Below are 20558 nucleotides of genomic sequence, written 5' to 3'. Positions count from 1 at the left end.
TGATCCACACGCTTCGGCCTCCCAAAGTGCTGGGATTACAGGCGTGAGCCACCGTGCCCAGCCGAAAGAAATGTTGAAAAAAGTTCTTCAGAGAAAAGGAAAATGATATAGGTCAGAAACTCAGATCTAAGAAGAGAAAGGAAGAACATCAGACAAGGAGTAAAATAAAAACGTTTATTTTTCTTATTCTTAATTCAACTAACAGATAGCAATTTGCCCAAAATAATAAAATAGCAACAATATATTGATTATGCATGCTTATGTATAAGTAAAATGAATGATGGCAATGATGTAAGGACAGGAGGGAAGAATCAGGATTATTTTGTTATTATAAGGAGGCCAGGCACGGTGGGTCAAGTCTATAATCCCAGCACGTTGGGAGGCCAAGGCGGGCGGATCACTTGAGGTCACGAGTTCAAGACCAGCCTGGCCAACATGGTGAAATCCCGTCTCTACTAAAAATAAAAAAAATTAGCCAGGTGTAATGGCAGGCGCCTGTAATCCCCGCTACTTGGGAGGCTGGCATAGGCGAATTGCTTGAACCCGGGAGGCGGAGGTTGCAGTGAGCTGAGATCGGGCCACTGAACTCCAGCGTGGGTGACAGAGTAAGACTTGGTCTCGAAGAAGAAAAAAAAAAAAAGATTACTTTGTTATTATAAGGTACTTGCCCTACTCAGGAAGCAACACAGTGTTCTTTGAAAATGGACTTCAATTACTGGTAGACCTATATTACAAACGCTAGGGAAAACACTAAAAAAGTAACAAGTGAAGTATGATTAATATGCTAAGAAAGGAGAGAAAATGGAATCATATTTAACATACTCAAAACCACGAAAGAAAAAGTATGGAATACAAAAACAGAAACAGAGAACAAGACCAACAAACAGAAAAGATTAACAAATATAGTAGATGTTGATATCAAATTCCCTGAAATGTATGTGATACTGTTGCGAGAACAGACAAATAAACCAAAGAAACAGAACAGAGCCCAGAAAAAGACTCACACAAATATAGTCAACTGATCTTTCGCAAAAGAGAAAAAAGTAATACAATGGGGAAAAGATAATTTTTTTCAACAAACAGTGCTGAAACTGGAAATTCACATGCAAAAAAAAAAAAAAAGAATCTAGACGAACACCTTATACCTCTCACAAAAATTAACTCTAAGTGTATTACAAAACTAAATGTGAAAGGCAAAACTTTAAGAGTTCTAGAAGATAACACAGGAGAAAGTCTAGATGACCTTGGATTTGGTAATAACTTTTTAGATAGCAAACTAAAGGCGTGACCCGTGAGAGAAAAAATTGGTAAGTATTAAACATTTCTGCTCTTCAAAAGACACTGCCAAGACATGAAAAGACAAGCTACAGACTGACAGAAAATATTTGCAAAAGACATATTTGATAAAGGACTCCAAAATATACAAAGAACTCTTAAATCTCAACAATAAGAAAATGAACAACCCAATTAAAAACGGGCCAAAGACCATAACAGACATCTCATCAAAGACATACGAATGGCAAATAAGTGTATGAAAAAATGTTCCACATCACCTGTCATCAGGAAAATGCAAAACAAAGGCCGGGCGCGGTGGCTCAAGCCTGTAATCCCAGCACTTTGGGAGGCCGAGACGGGTGGATCACAAGGTCAGGAGATCGAGACCATCCTGGCTAACACGGTGAAACCCCATCTCTACTAAAAAATACAAAAAACTAGCCGGGCGAGGTGGCGGGCGCCTGTAGTCCCAGCTACTCGGGAGGCTGAGGCAGGAGAATGGTGTGAACCCGGGAGGCGGAGCTTGCAGTGAGCTGAGATCTGGCCACTGCACTCCAGCCTGGGCAACAGAGCGAGACTCCGTCTCAAAAAAAAAAAAGAAAATGCAAAACAAAACAGCAATGACAGAAACTCTCATCCATTGCTGGTGGGAATACAAAATGGTACAGCCACTTTGGAAGACAGTTTGGCAGTTTCTCAAAAAACTGAGCAATACTCTTATGAAACTACCCAGCAACTACACGCTTTGGTATTTACTCCAAGGAGTTGAAAATTTACATCCAAACACAAACTTGCACACTGATGTTTATAGCAGCTGTGTTCAAAATTGCCAAAACTTGCAAGCACCCAAGATGTCCTTCAGTAGGTGAATAAACTGTGGTGCAGCCAGACAATGGAATATTGTTTAGCTCTAAAAAGAGATGAGCTATCCATGTGAAAACACATGGAAGGAACCTTAAATGCATATTGCTAAGTGAAAGAAGCAAATCTGAAAAGGCTGCAAATGGTATGATTCCAACTATATGACATTCTGGAAAAGGCAAAACTACGCAGACAGTAAAAAGATCCATGGTTGCCAGGGATGGGGGAGGGAGAGATAAACAGAGTACAGGAGATTCTTAGGGCAGTGAAACTACCCCATATGACACTGTAATGGTGGATACATGTCACTATATATTTGTCCACACCCACAGAATGTACAACCACAACGAACCGTAATGTAAAATACAGACTATGGCTGATAATGATGGATCCGTATATGTTCATCAGTTATAATAAATGTGCCACTCTTGTGGGTGATATTGATAAGGAGGTATCTATGCATGCATGGAATAGGGGGGATACGGAAAATCTCTGGACCTTCTGCTCAATTTTGTTTTCAGTCTAAAACTGCTCTAAACTATAAAGTCCATTAAAAAAAAAAATTCAGATCCTCTACCTTATGCAATACCCTCTAATTTCAGATGATTCACAGACCAAATTGAAAAAGAGTAATAACAACACTTCTGAAAGAGGAAAACATAAGAAACTATCTTCATGACCTTGGGGTGGGCAAAGATTTCACAAATAGGACAGGAAAAGCACTAAACATAATACTTTTTAAAAAGTGATAAACTAGACTTGGTTAAAATGAAGAGCTCTGTTTATCAAGCAATATTAAGAGTTTAAACTGGCAAAGACAGGCCAGGCGCAGTGTCTCACACCTGTAATCCCAGCACTTTGGGAGGCTAAGGCGGGTGGATCACTTGAAGTCAGGAGTTCGAGACCAGCCTGACCAAACTGGTAAAACCCCATCTCTACTAAAAATACAGAATTAGCTGGGCATGGTGGTGCACGCCTATAATCCCAGTTACTTGGGAGCTGAGGCAGGAGAATCGCTTGAACCCAGGACGCGGAGGATGCAGTGAGCAAAGATCACGCCATTGCACTCCAACCTGGGCAACAAGAGTGAAACTCCACCTCAAAACAATAACATAAAATAAAATAAAATAAAATAAAATAAAATAAAATAAAATAAAATAAATAAATAAACTGGTAAAGACAGACTGGGAGACGATATATGCAGTACCTGTATCTGGACTTGTATTCAGAACCACTATTACTTGCAAAATCATGGAGGAATCTCAGAACACAATGTTGAGTGTTATTATACTATTATAATTGAGTTATTATAATATTATAATGTTGAAAAATCCGACACAAAGGCATAAACAATCATTTCATTTATATAAAGTTCAAAAACAGGCAAAACAAAAATAAATTTAAAAGTTCAATAATAGGCAAAATTAATCTACGACGATAAAAGTTGGCATAGTTGTTCATAATATATAAACTATATAGCCGGGCGCGGTGGCTCAAGCCTGTAATCCCAGCACTTTGGGAGGCCGAGACGGGCGGATCACGAGGTCAGGAGATCGAGACCATCCTGGCTAACACAGTGAAACCCCGTCTCTACTAAAAAATACAAAAAACTAGCCGGGCGAGGTGGCGGGCGCCTGTGGTCCCAGCTACTTGGGAGGCTGAGGCAGGAGAATGGCGTGAACCCGGGAGGCGGAGCTTGCAGTGAGCTGAGATCCGGCCACTGCACTCCAGCCCGGGTGGCAGAGACTCCGTCTCAAAAAAAAAAAAAAAAAAAAAAAAAAAAAAAAAACTATATAAAAATATAGTTGAAGGCCAGCCACAGTGGCTCATGCCTGTAATCCCAGTATTTTGGGAGGCCAAGGTAGGAGGATCAGTATTTTGGGAGGCCAAGGTAGGAGGATCACTTGAAACCAGGGATTCAAGACCAGCCTAGGCAACAAACAAGACCCCATCTCTCAAAAAAAAATTTTAGCCAGGTATGCTGGAGCACATCTGTATCCCAATTACTAGGGAGGCTGATGCAGGAGGATTGCTTGAGCCCAGGAGTTCAAGACCAGCCTGGGCAACAAAAGAAGACTACCATCTCTATAAAAATAATTAGTAACATATATATAGTTGCAAAAATATGTACAACATGATTTCAATTTTATAAGTGAAATATAGACACATATATATGAACATGCATAAAAACCATAGAAGATGTAATGCAATATAGTAACTGTTTACCTTTGAATTCTGGTAAAGTATGAGTCATTTTCTTCAATATTTATTTTCTAAATGTAAAGTTTTTAGTAGATACGCTATGCAATTCTTTAAGCTGATGAAAGGAAATGCTTTGACTTCTTTATTATTAGTAGGTCAGTATTCACTACATTCAGATCGATTATTCACTCTTCCCATTTCCATCCTTCCCATTCATCCCTCTATACAATGGCTTCGACACAAAACACTGCACCATACTTTCTTTTTGACATAGTAATTAAAGACCAACTGGTAAAGCTATTTTCCTTTTTGTTGTACCTTTATTTCATAATCTTTCTGGAAACTCACTGTTTCCTTGAGTTGCAAGGAATTGAACCAATATCTTTATCAAATTATTCCCAGACTCACTCTCTATGTGCTCTTCATGTTGAAAGCTTCAACACTTTTGTTCCCGCAGGCTCCCTCTTTGCCTTCTTTAGGCACTTCCTGGGTCATCCCACCTGCTTCCTTGCCTTTAACTACAATCTGTTGCTAAAGAGATGACTTTCAGATCTACACTCAGTATTCCTTCCCCAGTGTTCTCCTGAGTCTCCAAACCCACAGAAACTATTATCCACTAGACGTTACCTGATGCCTCAACACGAACCTAAGATGCAATACACTTACATTTCCCTAAAACAATATTAGGTAAAAGTCAGGTCTAGGGGGAACCAGTTTACTAAGGAATTATCCCAGCTTGCAGACACTGGCTTTAGACAACACATTTGCACAAATCAAGCACAGCAGTCTTGTCTGATTTCAGAAATGACTGAAAGCAGAATAACATTTTAGCTAAGCAGAGCAAGGTAAAATGGCATTAAATCCAAGTTGAATGGAATCAGCCCTGGGGGATCTATGCCTGTGGATAGGGGTCCCATGGTTTACATGAAAGTTAAAGCCTTCAAAAAGGTGGTAACAAACAGATATCCAGATTAGCCAGATGGGTTAAGGCTCAAGAATAGACTTTGGTATCGATGATGAGAGGTGGAAATAAACAAAATAGGTCAATAAGAAGGGAAACTTGTCAGAACCATGGAAGGCAGACAAGCTCATCCTAAAGGAAAGGAAAGAAGAAGATATATTTCATTGACTACAAGAAACTCTAGGATAAAGGCCATGCCATGATTTAATGTACCATTATCTTATGCTTCCCCTTTGTGAAAGTCTCAATGCCACCAATTAAATATAACTTGTCATCTCTGGCAGCATTCAGTTTTAAAAATGTTCAAAAGTGACAAAATGTGCATGCTGCAACTCGGGAGTAGCTGAGACTTTGTCCTCAGTGTGCTAAGGACAGAAAATCTGACTGTCAGGTCTCTAGGATGGGAAGAAGGATGCCGGGACATCACACACTCCTGCTGCTTCCTACTACGGTCCAACAAGCAGGAAACTCAGCAGGATGAATGACTACACTCTCTTTAATATGACAATCACAGAGAAGTGTTAATGACAAGGAAAAATACTTATGACACGATGTTAAACAAAAACAAAAGTAACATATAAGATGGAATTATTTGCAAAAAAGCATGCCCTCCCCCGCAGGATTAAGTAGAAGTACTTCAAATGTTAATTACTGTGTTAAGGTCCCGGAATTATAGGTAATTTCTTTCCTTGCTTCTTTATATTTCTCTTTACTTCCCCCAAATTTCTACAAGCAGCACATAATATTTTTATAACCCGATACAAGGTCAAATATGAAATGTTTGTTTTTTAATTAGCAAATTGTGGGCCACATACATAAACTGGTTTATTTAAATATTAGATAGAGGGCTCTCTCATTAATGTACAATAAGCCCTTCATACCAATGGAACAACCATTATTCAAATCATGATATCAGGTCAGAGTATCCTAACATCATCTGTAGAGAGAGAGCCAATGGTCACTGTAACGTAAGAAATTATGTTGGTCATTTTTCTTTTTAAATATGAGGTTTCAAGAATGTCAGTGCTATTACTTAAACAGAGAAAAGAATTAAACAGTTCAACTTACTACCGGATCTTGACCCTGACATAATCATAGTCCACGAGAGACACATCTGGTCACATTGCTGATAAAAGTTTACTGCTAAAAGCTGGCAGTGTTTTCTTGTATAAGATATATTTCTCTTTTTTTAAAAAAAAAAAGACTGTTTGACAAGTAGCTATCGCGGACGGAAATTGAAGCTAACACATTTTTTACTCTGGTATCTTGATGGAATTGGTTTTTAGCCCACATACTCAAGTACCAATATATTTCTCTCCTCATGCTGAAAAGGAACGTTTTGACAAAGGATAAAGATCTAGAAATGTAAACATTATACTTGCCAAGAGTTAAAAACAAAATATGCTACCTTCTACTTTGAGTAGTACTAGATCAGAAATGGGCTGAAAATCTTGGGACAAATCAAAATTTTTTGTTTATAAAGTTTAAGAAATTCTTTTCAAATGACTTTCCTTGCTCAGGCATAGTAAAAGCCTAATCAAATAACAGAAGACAACAGTATGGATGTTCTAATTAAAATATCTGATATAACACTTTTATTTATAGTAATCTGATATCATTTGAGTTTTTATTTTTTATTGTAATATATTTATTTTGAGACAGAGTCTCGCTCTTGTTGCCTAGGCTGGAGTACAGTGGTGCGATCTTGGCTCACTACAACCTCCACCTCCTGGGTTGAAGCAATTCTCCTGCCTCAGCCTCCCGAGTAGTTGGGATTACAGGTACCTGCCACCATGCCTGGCTAATTGTTTTTTGTATTTTTAGTAGAGATGGGTTTTCACCATGTTGGCCAGGCTGGTCTTGAACTCCTGACCTCAAGTGATCTGCCCACCTCAGCCTCCCAAAGTGCTGGGATTACAGGTGTGAGCCACCGCGCTGAGCCAGCATTTGAGTTTTTATATGTTTGACCCTAGCTGATACATATAACTACAAAATAAATGTTTTAAGTGCCAAAATCTTTCTTAATAGCATCTACTATGTCTTATAAGATCAGCCATTCAGAAGGAAATAACAGCTTGAGTCAATTTAAAGGAAAATTTTTAAGAGCAGCATCCTGCCACAGATCTTCTCTTACAAGGCAACAAAAACAATATAAGACCAAGAAACAACAACTCTAATTGCTACAAAATGCTCAGAAAGCAATTGCCCTAATGTGTGGGAAGTTTAAATTGCCCAAGGAAACATTCCAACAAGAATTACATAGAGATAATAATGACTTCTATTTAAGATGCTCCTGGGTTGAAATTATTTTCTAACTTTAAGTTACTGCATTACTATCATAAGCAAACCCAGAGTAATTACAAGTGAATTCGCCACCCAAAGGCTAGTTACTTCAAGGTAAGAATTCAGTTTGTGGAACATTTTGACCAAAGAAAGGAAGTAAACTATTAAGCTATTGTATCAATGTTTCCTTGTCATCTTCCACATTCTAAGAACACAGTCTAGATAACAATCTCAGATGGGCCTGACTTAGCCAGCTCCTGCTGTTTACTCCCATTTAAATCCATTCTAATTTTTATGCTATGTAAATCCAAGACAGCTTAGAAACCAAAGTAAGGCCTTTTTGCATTTCTTAAATAACATCAGTATTAATAACCAAAAAGGGCATGGATTTAACTTCTCGAGCATAAAACAGCAAAAGAAACCCACAAAGATTTAATCAGCTGGACAATTGGTAAAACACATATGGTACTTTACAAATCTCTGTTGGGTTTCCACCCATTCATTCTTTTAAGAAACAAGCTGGGCACAGTGGCTCACACCTGTAATCCCCGCACTTTGGGAGGCTGAGGCAGGCGGATCACTTGAGGTCAGGAGTTTGAGACCAGCCTGGCCAACATGGCGAAACCCCATCTCTGCAAAAAATACAAAAATTAGCCAGGCATGGTGGTATGCAGCTGTAATCCTAGCTACTGGGGAGGCTGAGGCACAAGAATCGCTTGAACCCGGGAGGCAGAGGTTGCAGTGAACCGAGATCGTGCCACTGCACTCCAGGCTGGGCAACAGAATGAGACTCCGTCTCAAAAAAAAAAAAGAAGAAAAAAAAAAAAAGAAACATTTATCAGGCCTGGAGCAGTGGCTCATGCCTATAATCCCAACACTTCCAAGGCAGGAAGATTGCCTGATGCCAGGAGTTTCAGAGTCTCTACAAAAATAAAATAAAATAAAATAAAAAAATTAACTAGGCATGGCAGTATGTGCCTATGGTCCCAGATACTTGGGAGGCTGAGGCAGGAGGATCATCTGGGCCCAGGAGTTGGAGGCTGCAGTGAGCTATGATGGTGCCACTGTGTTCCAGCTTTGGTGACCCAGTCTCCAAGAAAAAAAATGGAAGCGTTTATCAAATACCTTAAAGTGTACTATGCTAGATATTGTGCAGAATTCAGACGTAAGTAAGGGATCCAGCTCAGGAAAGAGCAGCTAAGACAAAACAGAAGAAAAACAGTGTTTTTTAATAGATATAAAACTTAGGAAGGGAAAAGGGGGCAGCTAATTATAATCAGAAAAGACTTTGCAGTAGAGGTAATAACAAAACTGTGTCTAGGAGGTGCACAGAATTTCTACAAGTCAAAGAAGGGAAAGAAAGAACATTCCTTCCAAAATCTGGGGAGACAGTAATCGAAGACTCAGAACGGAGAAGGTGGTGGGCACATGTGCAGAAATGGCAAGGTAAGCAGGGAAGCATGGCCCTCCTGGGGAATACGGTGAAAAATGAGTCAGAAAATGTACATCAAGGCCAGACAGTGATGGGTTAGGAATGTCAAAGTAAGCACTGGGCACAGGAGAGAAAGGCAAGCTTTCTGGGACAGTGACTCCCATATCTGGCTGTATACCAAATGATACCTGGGACGTCTAACAAGCAGATTCTCAGATGCCATGAGGACCAGGAAACTGTCATTTTTTTAAAGCTCCTGGGGTGATTATCATTATCAGTCAGATGTCAAGAGTGCACAAAGAATGCTTAGAAAAGTAACAGAAATAAAGCGAGGAAGGAAGGAAGGAAGGAGGATTAATGGAAAAGCAGAACCGGAAGGTTATTTTTGGTGAAAAAGAAAAGGAAGGTAAGTATGCCATATGAAAATACACAAGAAAGGCCAAATGTTTGCAGAAAATGGCATTCAATGTGAACGTTCTGAGGCTACTGATGGCTTAGGAAATTTGGTCCTAGAAATTCAGGAAAATTAACTTCATATTTAAACATATACTATTTGCAGAAACTTTTTTTTTTTTTTTTTTTTTAAGATGGGGGTCTCACTGTCGCCCACGCTGGAGTGCAGTGGCGCAATCTCAGCTCACTACAGCCTCTGCCTCCCAGGCTCAAGCGATTGATTCTCCCACCTTAGTCTCCTGAGTAGCTGGGACCACAGGTAATTTTTGTATTTTGTCTTTTGGTAGAGACAGGGTTTTGCCATCTTGCCCAGACTGGTCTTGAACTCCTGACCTCAAGCGATCTGCGCACCTTGGCCTTCCAAAGTGCTGGGATTACAGGTGTGAGCTACCACACCCAGCCTGCAGACGCCTCTTTTAAGGTGGCTATGTACCGTCGGCCCTCCATATCTGTGGGTTCCATTTCCACACATTCAACCAAACCATGGATGAAAAATATTTGGGAAAAGTAAAACAATTAAAAATCACACAAACATTTAAAATGCAGTATAACAACTACTTACATGGCGTTTACATTGTACTACATATTATAAGTAATCTAGAGATGATTTAAAGTATACAGGATGAGTGTAGGTTATGTGCAAATACGATGCCATTTTTATTATTTATTTATTTATTTATTTATTTATTTTTTGAGACAGAGTCTCACTCTGTCACCCAGGCTGCAGTGCAGTGACATGATCTTGGCTCACTGCAGCCTCCACCTCCCAGGTTCAGGCAATTCTCCTGCCTCAGCCTCCCAAATAGCTGGGATAACAGGTTAATGCCAACACAACTGGCTAATTTTTTGGTATTTCTAGTAGAGATGGGGTCTGACCATGTTGGCCAGGCTGGTCTTGAACTCCTGACCTCAAGTGATCTGCCTGCCTCGCCCTCCCAAAGTCCTAGGTTTGCAGGCGTGAACCACCACGCTCGGCCTATGCCATTTTATATAAACTTGAGCATCTGTGGATTTTGGTACCCATGGGGAGTCCTACAACCAATCTTCCATAGACTCTGGGTTGGGTATCTATGGGGAATTGGTTCCAGGACCAATTGTTATTAATTAACTTTGGGAGTATATATAACTCTCTCCCTAAATGAATGAAAAACAAATGACACATACAAAGCAATAGTGCTACAAACTTAAGAGGAACTCAATAATTATTTATCAAATAGTAAATGTTCAAAATTCCTTGAAGAAGGAAGTCTTTAAAAAGTTGAAAGGTATATTTCATCATTTTTTTATTTTAAAGAGAAAAGAGGAAAAAGTACCTCTGTTCTTTTCTTCCATCTTTCCTTCTTTCTTTCGTTTTAACTTCAGTACACACCTGAGGGTTGTTTATTTATTTTTAAGATGTCATAATTCTTACCTTGGCTGCCAAGGCTTTTAAACTGTCAAGGAATCTCTGCCAGAAATCCTTGAAGAGTGGGCGGTCGATTTTCTTCAGGCTCTCTTTGGTACTGGCATCCACACTGACATACAGCTGAGTAACTGGCTTGAGGTTCCTTAGTAATTTAAAAAAGAAAGAAAGAAAAATTATTCCTCTATCAGGCTTGCCATGATATAAAACTTGCAATCTGTAATAGACGTGGGGATTAAACACTTCACTGGGTCTAGAGACTTCTACTTCCCCCAAAAGACTGAACTAATCATTTTAATCATGTGACAAAATGGGATGGCCTCTGGTTATTTTTTAAATCACTGGAAACCATCCCGAATACATTGAAAATATTGAATTACTTACAATTGGTCCTTCTTCAAATACTGTTTGAATGGAAAACAAACAAAATGTGATCTAACTTCAGGTCTGACAGCATCAGCCCAGCACAATTAGAGGGGTTCTCTGATCTGACTTCCCCACCCACACACTCTGCCAGCCACATGGGGTCTGTGCTACTGGGCCACTTCCCTCCGTCAATTCACTGATGGAAGTCTTCTAAGGAACAAGAAGCAATCCCAAGAGCTCAGGCCTTATTCGAAGGACATAGAGTCACACCTATGCTTCTGTAAGTGGGAATGGGTTTCATGTCAAGCCTTGGGTGGGCAAACAAGGACCTATTTGGGGAACTTTAAGTAGTGCAGACCCAGGACAGTAGCAACCTCATACTTACACAGGAGCACAGCCCAGAAGAAGAGAAGAAAAAAATGCATTCTTATTTTCCTTGCCTTTACAATCAGTTTCCATGAATACCATTCATTCTACACTTCTCTCAAATTCACTGCATTTCATAATTTCTTTCCTACCTACTAGATTTCTAGTAGGTCCTTCTTCTAGTAGGTCTTTTTCCCCTGGCCCAATCCCCAGACAGGGTCTCATTCTCATCCAGGCTGGAGCAAAGTGGCGCAATCACAGCTCACCACAGTCTCAACCTCCCAGGCTCAAGTGACGCTCTTATCTCAGTGTCTCCAGTAGCTGGGACCACACGCATGCGCCACCACACCCAGCTAATTTTTTAAATTTTTTTTTGTAGAGACAGGGGTCCCACTAGGTTACCCAGGGTAGTCTGGAACTCCTGGGCTCAAGCGATGCACCCACCTCAGCCTCCCAGAGTGTTAGAATTAGAGGTGTGAGCCACTGCACCCGACCCTACTAGATTTCTTTCAAGTAATACATTAAACCTAGACTATACTTTTTCTTTTCTTTTTTTTTTTTTTTTTTTTTTGTGAGATGGAGTCTCACTCTGTCATCCAGGCTAGAGTACAGTGGTGTAATCTCAGCTCACTGCAACCTCTGTCTCCCGAGTTCAAGTGATTCTCCTGCCTCAGCCTCCTAAGTAGCTGGGATTACAGTCGCACCCTGCCACATCCGGCTAATTTTTGTATTTTTAGTAGAGACGGGGTTTCACTATGTTGGCCAGGCTGGTCTTGAACTCTTGACCTCAGGTGATCCACCCACCTTGGCCTCCCAAAGTGCTGGGATTACAGGCGTGAGCTACTGTGCCCGGCCTAGACTGTACTTTTTCTAAAGCCTCTCCCCTTCTCTCTTCAAATGGGTCTCATAATTCATTCTCTTCAGTAAATTTAGAACTAGAAGAAAGAAATTCCCCCTTAATAATCTTCTGATCAAATTCTCCCAATATTCTTTTTCTATAAGGGTTCTACAATTTATTCCACATTTTTACCTAGAAGTTTTATACATTTTTTGTTTCAAAGTCCATGCATTTTTAAAAAATGAAAATATCATTCACATGCCATACAATTCACCACTTTAAAATGGTTTATGTGCTTTATATACGTATCAGTAGCAGCCTTATCAATCTTTGAGTGTAAGACCTTGAAGAGCAAGAATCCTATTTTTCTTTTTATCCAGCCACACAGGCAGACATTAAAGCTACTTTTTAGGAGATATTGTTGATTTCAGCAGACAGAATTTTTAAGGGAATATAGGCCAAACAGATGCTTACAATGATGTGGCTTAGTGACATATAGAAAAATCACAAGTGTCTAGACTTCTATTTGCTTCTGTTAAAAGTGGAGAGGCTCTGACCAAATGTAGGACAGAGGTGATTAAGATCCTGGCAGGCTCTCATTGCTTTAATGCCTCTGCAATACCGACATACTAAGGGAATCCTTCAAAGTTCAGGTAATGTGTCACTACTGAGCAAAGCATATTAATTACTGAAAATGTAAAACAAACGCATCAGTAATAACAGCATTCTGTCTCATCACCCCTTTGCTGAGTGCCCCTTTAATAAAAGACAAGCTATGCTTCCTTAACTGGACTTTTATTAAAAAAAAAAAAAAAAAAAAAGGACTGTCTTAATGGCTACTGCTGGCTATCATCATCTGATACTGACAGGACTTTGTCAAAAGCTTCCTGATGCAAAATGAGAACTGCCCTGACCTTTTTACTATGCTTCCGTAACTACTTAAGCTTATAAACAGTACATTCCAAAGGCCATACTCCTTTTACAAAACTCTATCATTTACAAAATAGGAAGCCCTGGACACTGACACTACCACTAAGGAATTCTAGTCAATACTAGATGTCTGAGATGCTACACTCAGGGAAGTCTCTAGATCTCTTGTCAAGGAGCAGAGGAAGAATGGAGAAGAGGAAAAGGTCCCCAGGAATTATAGAGCTCATTTCTAAGGGGCTCAAAATTAGCAAAGAGGCCTTTGGAGATATATATTTTCTGAGCTTTAGGGATCTTGTTTCTGCCTAGCACTGGTCTCTATTCACCTCGAAGAGACAATGAGGCTCCCAGTAGGGTCACTTATCTGTCTCTATTCTATACAGAGATAACAAATGTTCCCAAAAAGCAAAAGAGTCTTACATCATCAAAATCATCATAATAATAATTCCTGCATCTGAGAATCTCACAGCACTGCTGGGAGTAATTAAAAAGGATATCCTCTGCTCTCCCAAAAAGAGACAATATCGAAGATAGACAACCTTAAGCCCAGTCCTCTGTAAAAATGCTCAAGGATTCGTGATGTGAGTATTGTAAGAACCCTTTATCTTAATATTAAATCTCTGAGTGAAGAATTATCACATATAAAACTGTGCTGACGAACATAAAAATCTCCCTCCCATGTTGCCTTTCTGTAGAGATTATCAGGCCTCATTCTACCTTCCAAGGCTCTGAGACTTGGAAGGTAGAATGAGGCCTGACAATATCTGCAGGAAAAAAAAAAAAAAAAAAAGGAGAGAGATTATGTTTGTAAGAAATCCAAGTAAACAGTGACTCTGAAGCTCCTCCTTGGGATAAAAAAATAACCCGAGTGACCCAAACATGCAATGATATTAAAACCTAAATCTCTAAGACAATCTGGGGCTGTCAGATCAAGCCAAATAGCTCAGGAGGAAGAGAGGAGGAGGGTGAAGGAGAAGGAGAGAATGATTTAGCACTCACCAAGCTGGCACACTGTGCCGTGTGCTTTATCCTTCTTGATCAGTTCACTGAATCCTCACAATAAAACGACCACGTAGTCGCTACTTATGCCCACTTTAGAGACGATGAAGCTGAGGTTCAAGAGGTTAAGTAACGTGTGCAACAATCTATAAAGAATAAGCGTCAAGCCGGGTGCGGTGGCTCATGCCTGTAATCCCAATACTTTGGGAGGCTGAGGCAGGAGGATCACCTGAGGTCAGGAGTTTGAGACCAGCCTGGCCAACATGGTGAAACCCCATCTCTACTAAAAAATACAAAAATTAGCCGGGCATGGTGGCGGGCGCCTGTAATCCCAGCTGCTCAGGAGGCTGAGGCACAAGAATCGCTTAAAGCTAGGAGACAGAGGTTGCAGTGAGCCGAGATCACGCCACTATACTCCAGCCTGGGTAACAGAGCAGGACTCCATCTCAAAAAAAAAAAAAAAAAAAAAAGAAAGAAAGAAAAGAAAAACAGTAAGCATTAAGGAGATTCAAGTTCAGAGATGACTCCAGGGCTTTTCTCCTAACCCTGCCCATTATGGCAAAATCCACAGTGTGGCTCAGTGTTCAAGTCACAGCGGTTACATGTAACAAGCAGTATTCCGTAAATGAAAAATCCAAGAGAATACGGATGATCTGTGAAATGCAGATTATGACTGCCAAGTCCTAAGAGAAGCCAAAAAAAGAAGTCCTTGAGAAGAAATTCTGAACTTAATTCCTTTCAGGGGCCTATGCACTTCACTCAACATTTGTCTATGAACTGGACACTGAGGCCAAGAGGCTCAGCCCTCAATATTTACATTCTGGAGGGAACAGAAGATGGATGCGAGTCCCATCACACAGCGCCATGACTAAGGTGGGGAAAATGCAGTGGGAATAAACGGAGGAGTGAGTTGATTTTGCTTGGCAAAATCATACAAAAGATGTAACAAGGTCAAAGTCAAAGCTGATCTCTGAAGGACACAGAGTTCATCAGGAAGAGAATGAGATCATTTCCAGGGATGTCCAAAGAAGAAATGCAAAGGCCTGCAGCTGTGAGTTGCCGCAGGATAAAGGAATCACAAACTATTCCCCGTGGCTCTAACATGGCAAATGGAATTGGGGGATGCCTGCAGCCACTTCTCATGTCCTGCCAGGGTTAGGTTTGGTTTACTGAAGTTTTATGTAGCCAGTGACACAATCAGATCAGTGCTGATGAAAGTCACGTGGCTCCAGTGTGATGGATGGATTAAAAAGCCAGCACAGCGCACCGTTCTGCATCTGGCTCCCCCGTGCCTCCCACTTATCCCCAATCCAACAACCTCTTAACCACAATTTAAAACTCCGAAAAGCTCTAATAACCAAAAGGTTGCTTTTCTAAGTTTGGAGACAAACTTAGTTGAAAGTGAAATCTGACTTACAAGGCTGTTTGTATTCTTCATTTTTCTTTTCTTTCTTTTTTTTAAAGACAGTCTTGCTCTGTCACCCAGGCTGGAGTGCAGAGGCACGATCTCAGCTCACAACAACCTCCACCTCCTGAGTTGAAGCGATTCTCCTACCTCAGCCTCCTCAGTAGCTGGTTTTACAGGCACAGACCACCACACCTGCCTACTTTTTGTATTTTTAGTGGAGACGGGGTTGTGCCATGTTGGCCAGGCTGGTCTTAAACTCCTGGCCTCAGGTGATCTGCCTGCATCGGCCTCCCAAAGTGCTGGGATTACAGGCATAAGCCATGGTGCCTGGGTAATTTTTCCATTTCTGTGACTAAGCATACTTTATTGTAGAACTAATTACATGTGTGTGGCGCTAGGGTGCTGGAGATGTTCCATAAAATACAGTGGATATACTGTATTGTCTTTCTAAAATTCTGAAACAGTTTTGGGCACAAGGGATAAAAGATTGTGAACTTGTAGAAATCATTCCATATCAATACATAAAGAGTGCACTTTTTTTTTTTTTTTTTTTTTTTTTTTTTTTGAGACAGAGTCTCGCTCTGTCACCCAGGCTGGAGTGCAATGGCACAATCTCGGCCCACTGCAACCTCTGCCTCTCAGGTTCAAGTGATTCTCCTGCCTCAGCCTCCGAAGTAGCTGGGAATATAGGCACCCACCACCACGCCCAGCTAATTTTTTGTATTTTTAGTAGAAACAGCATTTTGCCATGTTAGCCAGGCTGGTCTTGAACCGACTTCAGGTTATCCGCCTGCCTTGGCCTCCCAAAGTGCTGGAATTACAGGCGTGAGCCACCGCGCCCAGACTTTTCTTTGATTTTCTAACAACTACAGATAAAGAACGCACTTTGTGATTTCTCTTTGATATTCTGGTTATTTAACAGTGTGTTGTTTAATTTCCACATATTTGCGAATTTCCCAAATTCTAGTTTGTGAAGTCCTTGGTCATTATTTGTCCAAATATTCTTTCTTCTCACTTCTCTCTCTCCTGTCCTTCTGGAATTCCCTTTATAAATATGTTGGCATGCCTGAAGGTGCCCCATGGGTCTCTGAGAGACTTTAGTGATAGTCTATCTGATGAGTCATCATTTTCATACTTTTGTTTCTTTGAAAATGCTTTTCTGGCCAGGCGTGGTGGCTCACGCCTGTAATCCCACCACTTTGGGAGGCCGAGGGGGGTGGATCACTTGAGGTCAGGAGTTCAAGACCATCCTGGCCAACATGGTGAAACCCCGTCTCTTCTAAAAATATAAAAATTAGCCAGGCATGGTGCCCCATGCCTGTAATCCCAGCTACTTGGGAGGCTGAGACAGGAGAATTGCTTGAACCCAGGAGGCGGAGGTTGCAGTGAGCCAAGATTGCGCCATTGCTCTCTAGCCTGGGTGACAGAGCAAGACTCCACGTCGAAAAAAAAAAAAAAAAGAAAAAGAATATGCTTTCCTGTAGTTCTTTGAACACACTTAAAATAGCCAATGTCAAATCTTTGTCTAGTAAGTCCAACATCTAGGCTTCTTGTAGACGGATTCTATTCTCTGTTTTCTTTCATGTGTATAGGCCACATTCTTGTTTCTTTGTATATCTTGTGGGTTTCTTTAAAGTAAACACTAGACATTTCCTTTTTATTTGTTTATTTTTTGAGACAAGGTCTCACTCTGTCCCCCAGGCTAGAGTGTAGTGGCACGATCATGGCTCACTGCAATCTTGAACTCCTGAGCTCAAGCAACCCTCCTGACTCAGCATCCTCAGTAGCTGGGACTACAGGCATGCACCAAAACATTTGGCTAATGTTTTAATTTTTGGTAGAGACAGGGTCTCACTATGTTGCCCAGGCCAGTCTCAAACTCCTGGCTTCAAACAATCCTCCCATCCCAGCCTCTCGAAGTGCTGAGATGACAGACATGAGCCACAGCGCCTGGCCATTATTTTAAATAACGTTAGTGGCAACTCTGGAAATCAGATACATCTCAACCCAGGTTTGTTTGGTTTGGTTGGTTACCTGGTTTTGGGCATATTGTTTTGTTTGTTTCTTGGTTTTCTCTTTTGCTGTTTGTTGTTGCTGAAATAATTTGGCAAATTCAATATTCATTGTTGTGTTTGGCCACTGAAGTCTCTGGTTAGCTTAGTGGTCAGCTTATGAATGGACAGAAATATCCTTAAATGCTTCCAACTGGTAAGCCTCCTAGCGTTTGTCGAGGGGCTCTGTAATTTTCCCTTCATCACCCAGGCAGGCAGTTTGCAACTCTGCCTTGGTTTTCGCTGCCTGCTTACTCAGGAAGAACCAAGGGCACAGGGCCTTCTCAATTCTTCTCCAGCATGCCTACAGCCCTGATCGTGTAAGTGGTGTTGGAGATTCCCAGGAATATGATGGAGCTTTTCAAAGTCCTCTATGACATCTCATGGCCCAGCTTTTCCTTTTACATTTATTGGTGAGCTGCTTGTTTGCCCTAGCTGTTAATGCCACTTGAGGCAGCTTTGTGAAGTTAAACAATCGTCCGTAATGGTTTAGGAGAAACATCCAGACAAAGGCTTTTTGCACCAGACAAACTTGAATCACTTCAAGTAAAGACAACCCCTGTGAGAGAAAGTTTCCAGGTTTGCCATACAAGTCATATATAATGACAATTTCCTAGGAATGACACTTTGAAGGAGTTCCCACTCTGTTTTGCCCCCTCCCACAGCTGCCGGGCTACTGGTTTTTACTGTGGTTGTGAGCTACTGGTTTTCTTTTTTGTTTTCTTTTAAAATGGAGTCTTGCTCTATCCCCTAGGCTGCAGTGCAATGGTGTGATCTCGGCTCACTGCAACTTCTGCCTCCTGAGTTCAAGTGATTCTCCCGCCTCAGCCTCCCGAGTAGCTGGGCTTACAGGTGCCCGCCACCACACCCGGCTAAATTTTTGTATTTCAGTTGAGACAGGGTTTCACCACGTAGGTTAAGCTGGACTTGAACTCCTGACCTCAAATGATCCGCCTGCCTCAGCCTTCCAAAGTGCTGGGATTACAGGCCTGATCCACTGCACCTGGCCAAGCTACTGGTTTTCAAGGCTAGGGAAAGTGAGAATGGAATAGAACAAGTTAACATCACAAAGCTCATTTTTCTTACTGAAATGCAGCCATTTTTTTGTGAATATATGCTCCTTACATTGTTGCATACCTTTGGTTAATTTCCACAGGTAAGAAAAAGTCACTTGTGACCATTTTTGCCAGTATTCTCATTGTTTTCATGGAGAAACAGGATTTTTAAGGTCTGTGCTTTGCTATTTCTGCTGACATCCAACCCACATATTTTGTTTTCTTATCTATCAATCATTCATCAATATATTTTCTATTTCCACTGTACCTTCTTTTTGACCCATAAGTAAATAAGAAGTGTGTTGCTTAAATTCCAGAATATTCTAATTATCTCCTGGTATTTAATTCCATTGTGTTCAGATATCACACTCTATACAATTTCAACCCTGTTTTGAAATGTCTATAATGTTCAGCAAATGGCCATTTGGTAATTTTTCTGTGAACAAGTTCTGTGCTCTTGAAAAGAAACTGTATTCAGGCCAGACATGGTGGCTTATGTCTACAATCCCAGCACTTTGGGAGGCCAAGGCTGGCATATCAGCTGAGGTCAGGAGTTCAAGACCAGCCTGGCCAACATGGTGAAACCCCGTTTCCCTCAAAAAATAAAAAAATTAGCCGGTGTGGTGGCGTGCGCCAGTAGTCCCAGCTACTGGGGATGGTGAGGTGGGAGAATCACTTGAACTCGAGAGGCAGAGGCTGCAGTGAGCTGAGATCGCACCACTGCACTCCAGGCTGGGTGACAGGGTGAGACCCTGTCTCAAAAAAAAAAAAAAAAAAAAAGAAAAGAAAAAGAAAAAATCTGTATTCCAAAGTTTCTGGTTGGAATGCTCTATTTCTGTGATATAGGTTAAATCTGTTAATTCCATTGCTCAAATCTTCAATACTCCTACTAATTTTGATTTATCACTTTCAGAGAAATCAGTTAAAAATCGATTATTTCTCCCCCTTTGTAGTCTGTCAATGTTGAGACTATATTATTCAGTGTTAAAAAGTTTGAGTTGTTATATGATTTTATGTTTCTGGTGGGTTTAACGTTTTATTATTAAGAAATGTCCATCTTGTCCAGGTGCAGTAGCTCATTCCTGTGATCCCAGCACTCTGGGAGGCCAAGGTAGGCAGGTCACTTGAAGTCAGGCATTTGAGACCAGCCTGGCCAACATGGTGAAACCGTCTCTACTAAAAATACAAAAATTAGCTGGGCATGGTGGTGCATGCCTGTAATCCCAGATACTCGGGAGGCTGAGGCACGAGAATTGCTTGAACCTGGGAGGTGGAGGTTGCAGTGAGCTGAGATTGTACCACTGCACTCAGCATGGGAGAGAGAACGAGACTCCATCTTAAAAAAAAAAAAAAAAAAAAAGTCCATCTTGGCCAGTCATGGTGGCTCCCACCTGTAATCCCAGCACTTTGGGAGGCCAGGGTGGAAGGATCACTTGAGCGCAGGAGTTCAAGACCAGCCTAGCCAATATAATGAGACTTTGTCTCTGAAGGAAAAAAAAAAAAAGTCAATCTTACCTCAAGTAATTAATGGGTTTTGCCTTAAAGTATATTTTGACCAACATTACTTAGCCTGCCTTTCCACAGGTGAAACTTCTGTGTTTCATGTCTTATCTCACATACTCGCAATGCCACCATAAGGTAGTCATTATTATTATCATCATTTTACAAATGTGGAAAGC

The 20558-nt window shown here is 40.9% G+C and overlaps 1 protein-coding gene across 1 annotated transcript in view; it reads right to left on the bottom strand.

Annotated features, from left to right (window-relative positions):
• The window catches only part of LOC126950294 (S-adenosyl-L-methionine-dependent tRNA 4-demethylwyosine synthase TYW1), a 252429-nt gene that overhangs the window by 109905 nt on the left and 121966 nt on the right, over positions 1-20558 (bottom strand). The window contains exon 13 of the mRNA XM_050783563.1: positions 10879-11014. Within this exon, the coding sequence (XP_050639520.1) occupies positions 10879-11014 (136 nt within the window). The remainder of the gene's footprint in view (positions 1-10878; positions 11015-20558) is intronic.

This window comes from Macaca thibetana, chromosome 3 (assembly GCF_024542745.1).
Source record: "Macaca thibetana thibetana isolate TM-01 chromosome 3, ASM2454274v1, whole genome shotgun sequence".
In the NCBI taxonomy this organism is placed as follows: domain Eukaryota; kingdom Metazoa; phylum Chordata; class Mammalia; order Primates; family Cercopithecidae; genus Macaca; species Macaca thibetana.
Note: the sequence above shows the minus strand (reverse complement) of the source record. Positions and strands in the feature narration are given on the sequence as shown.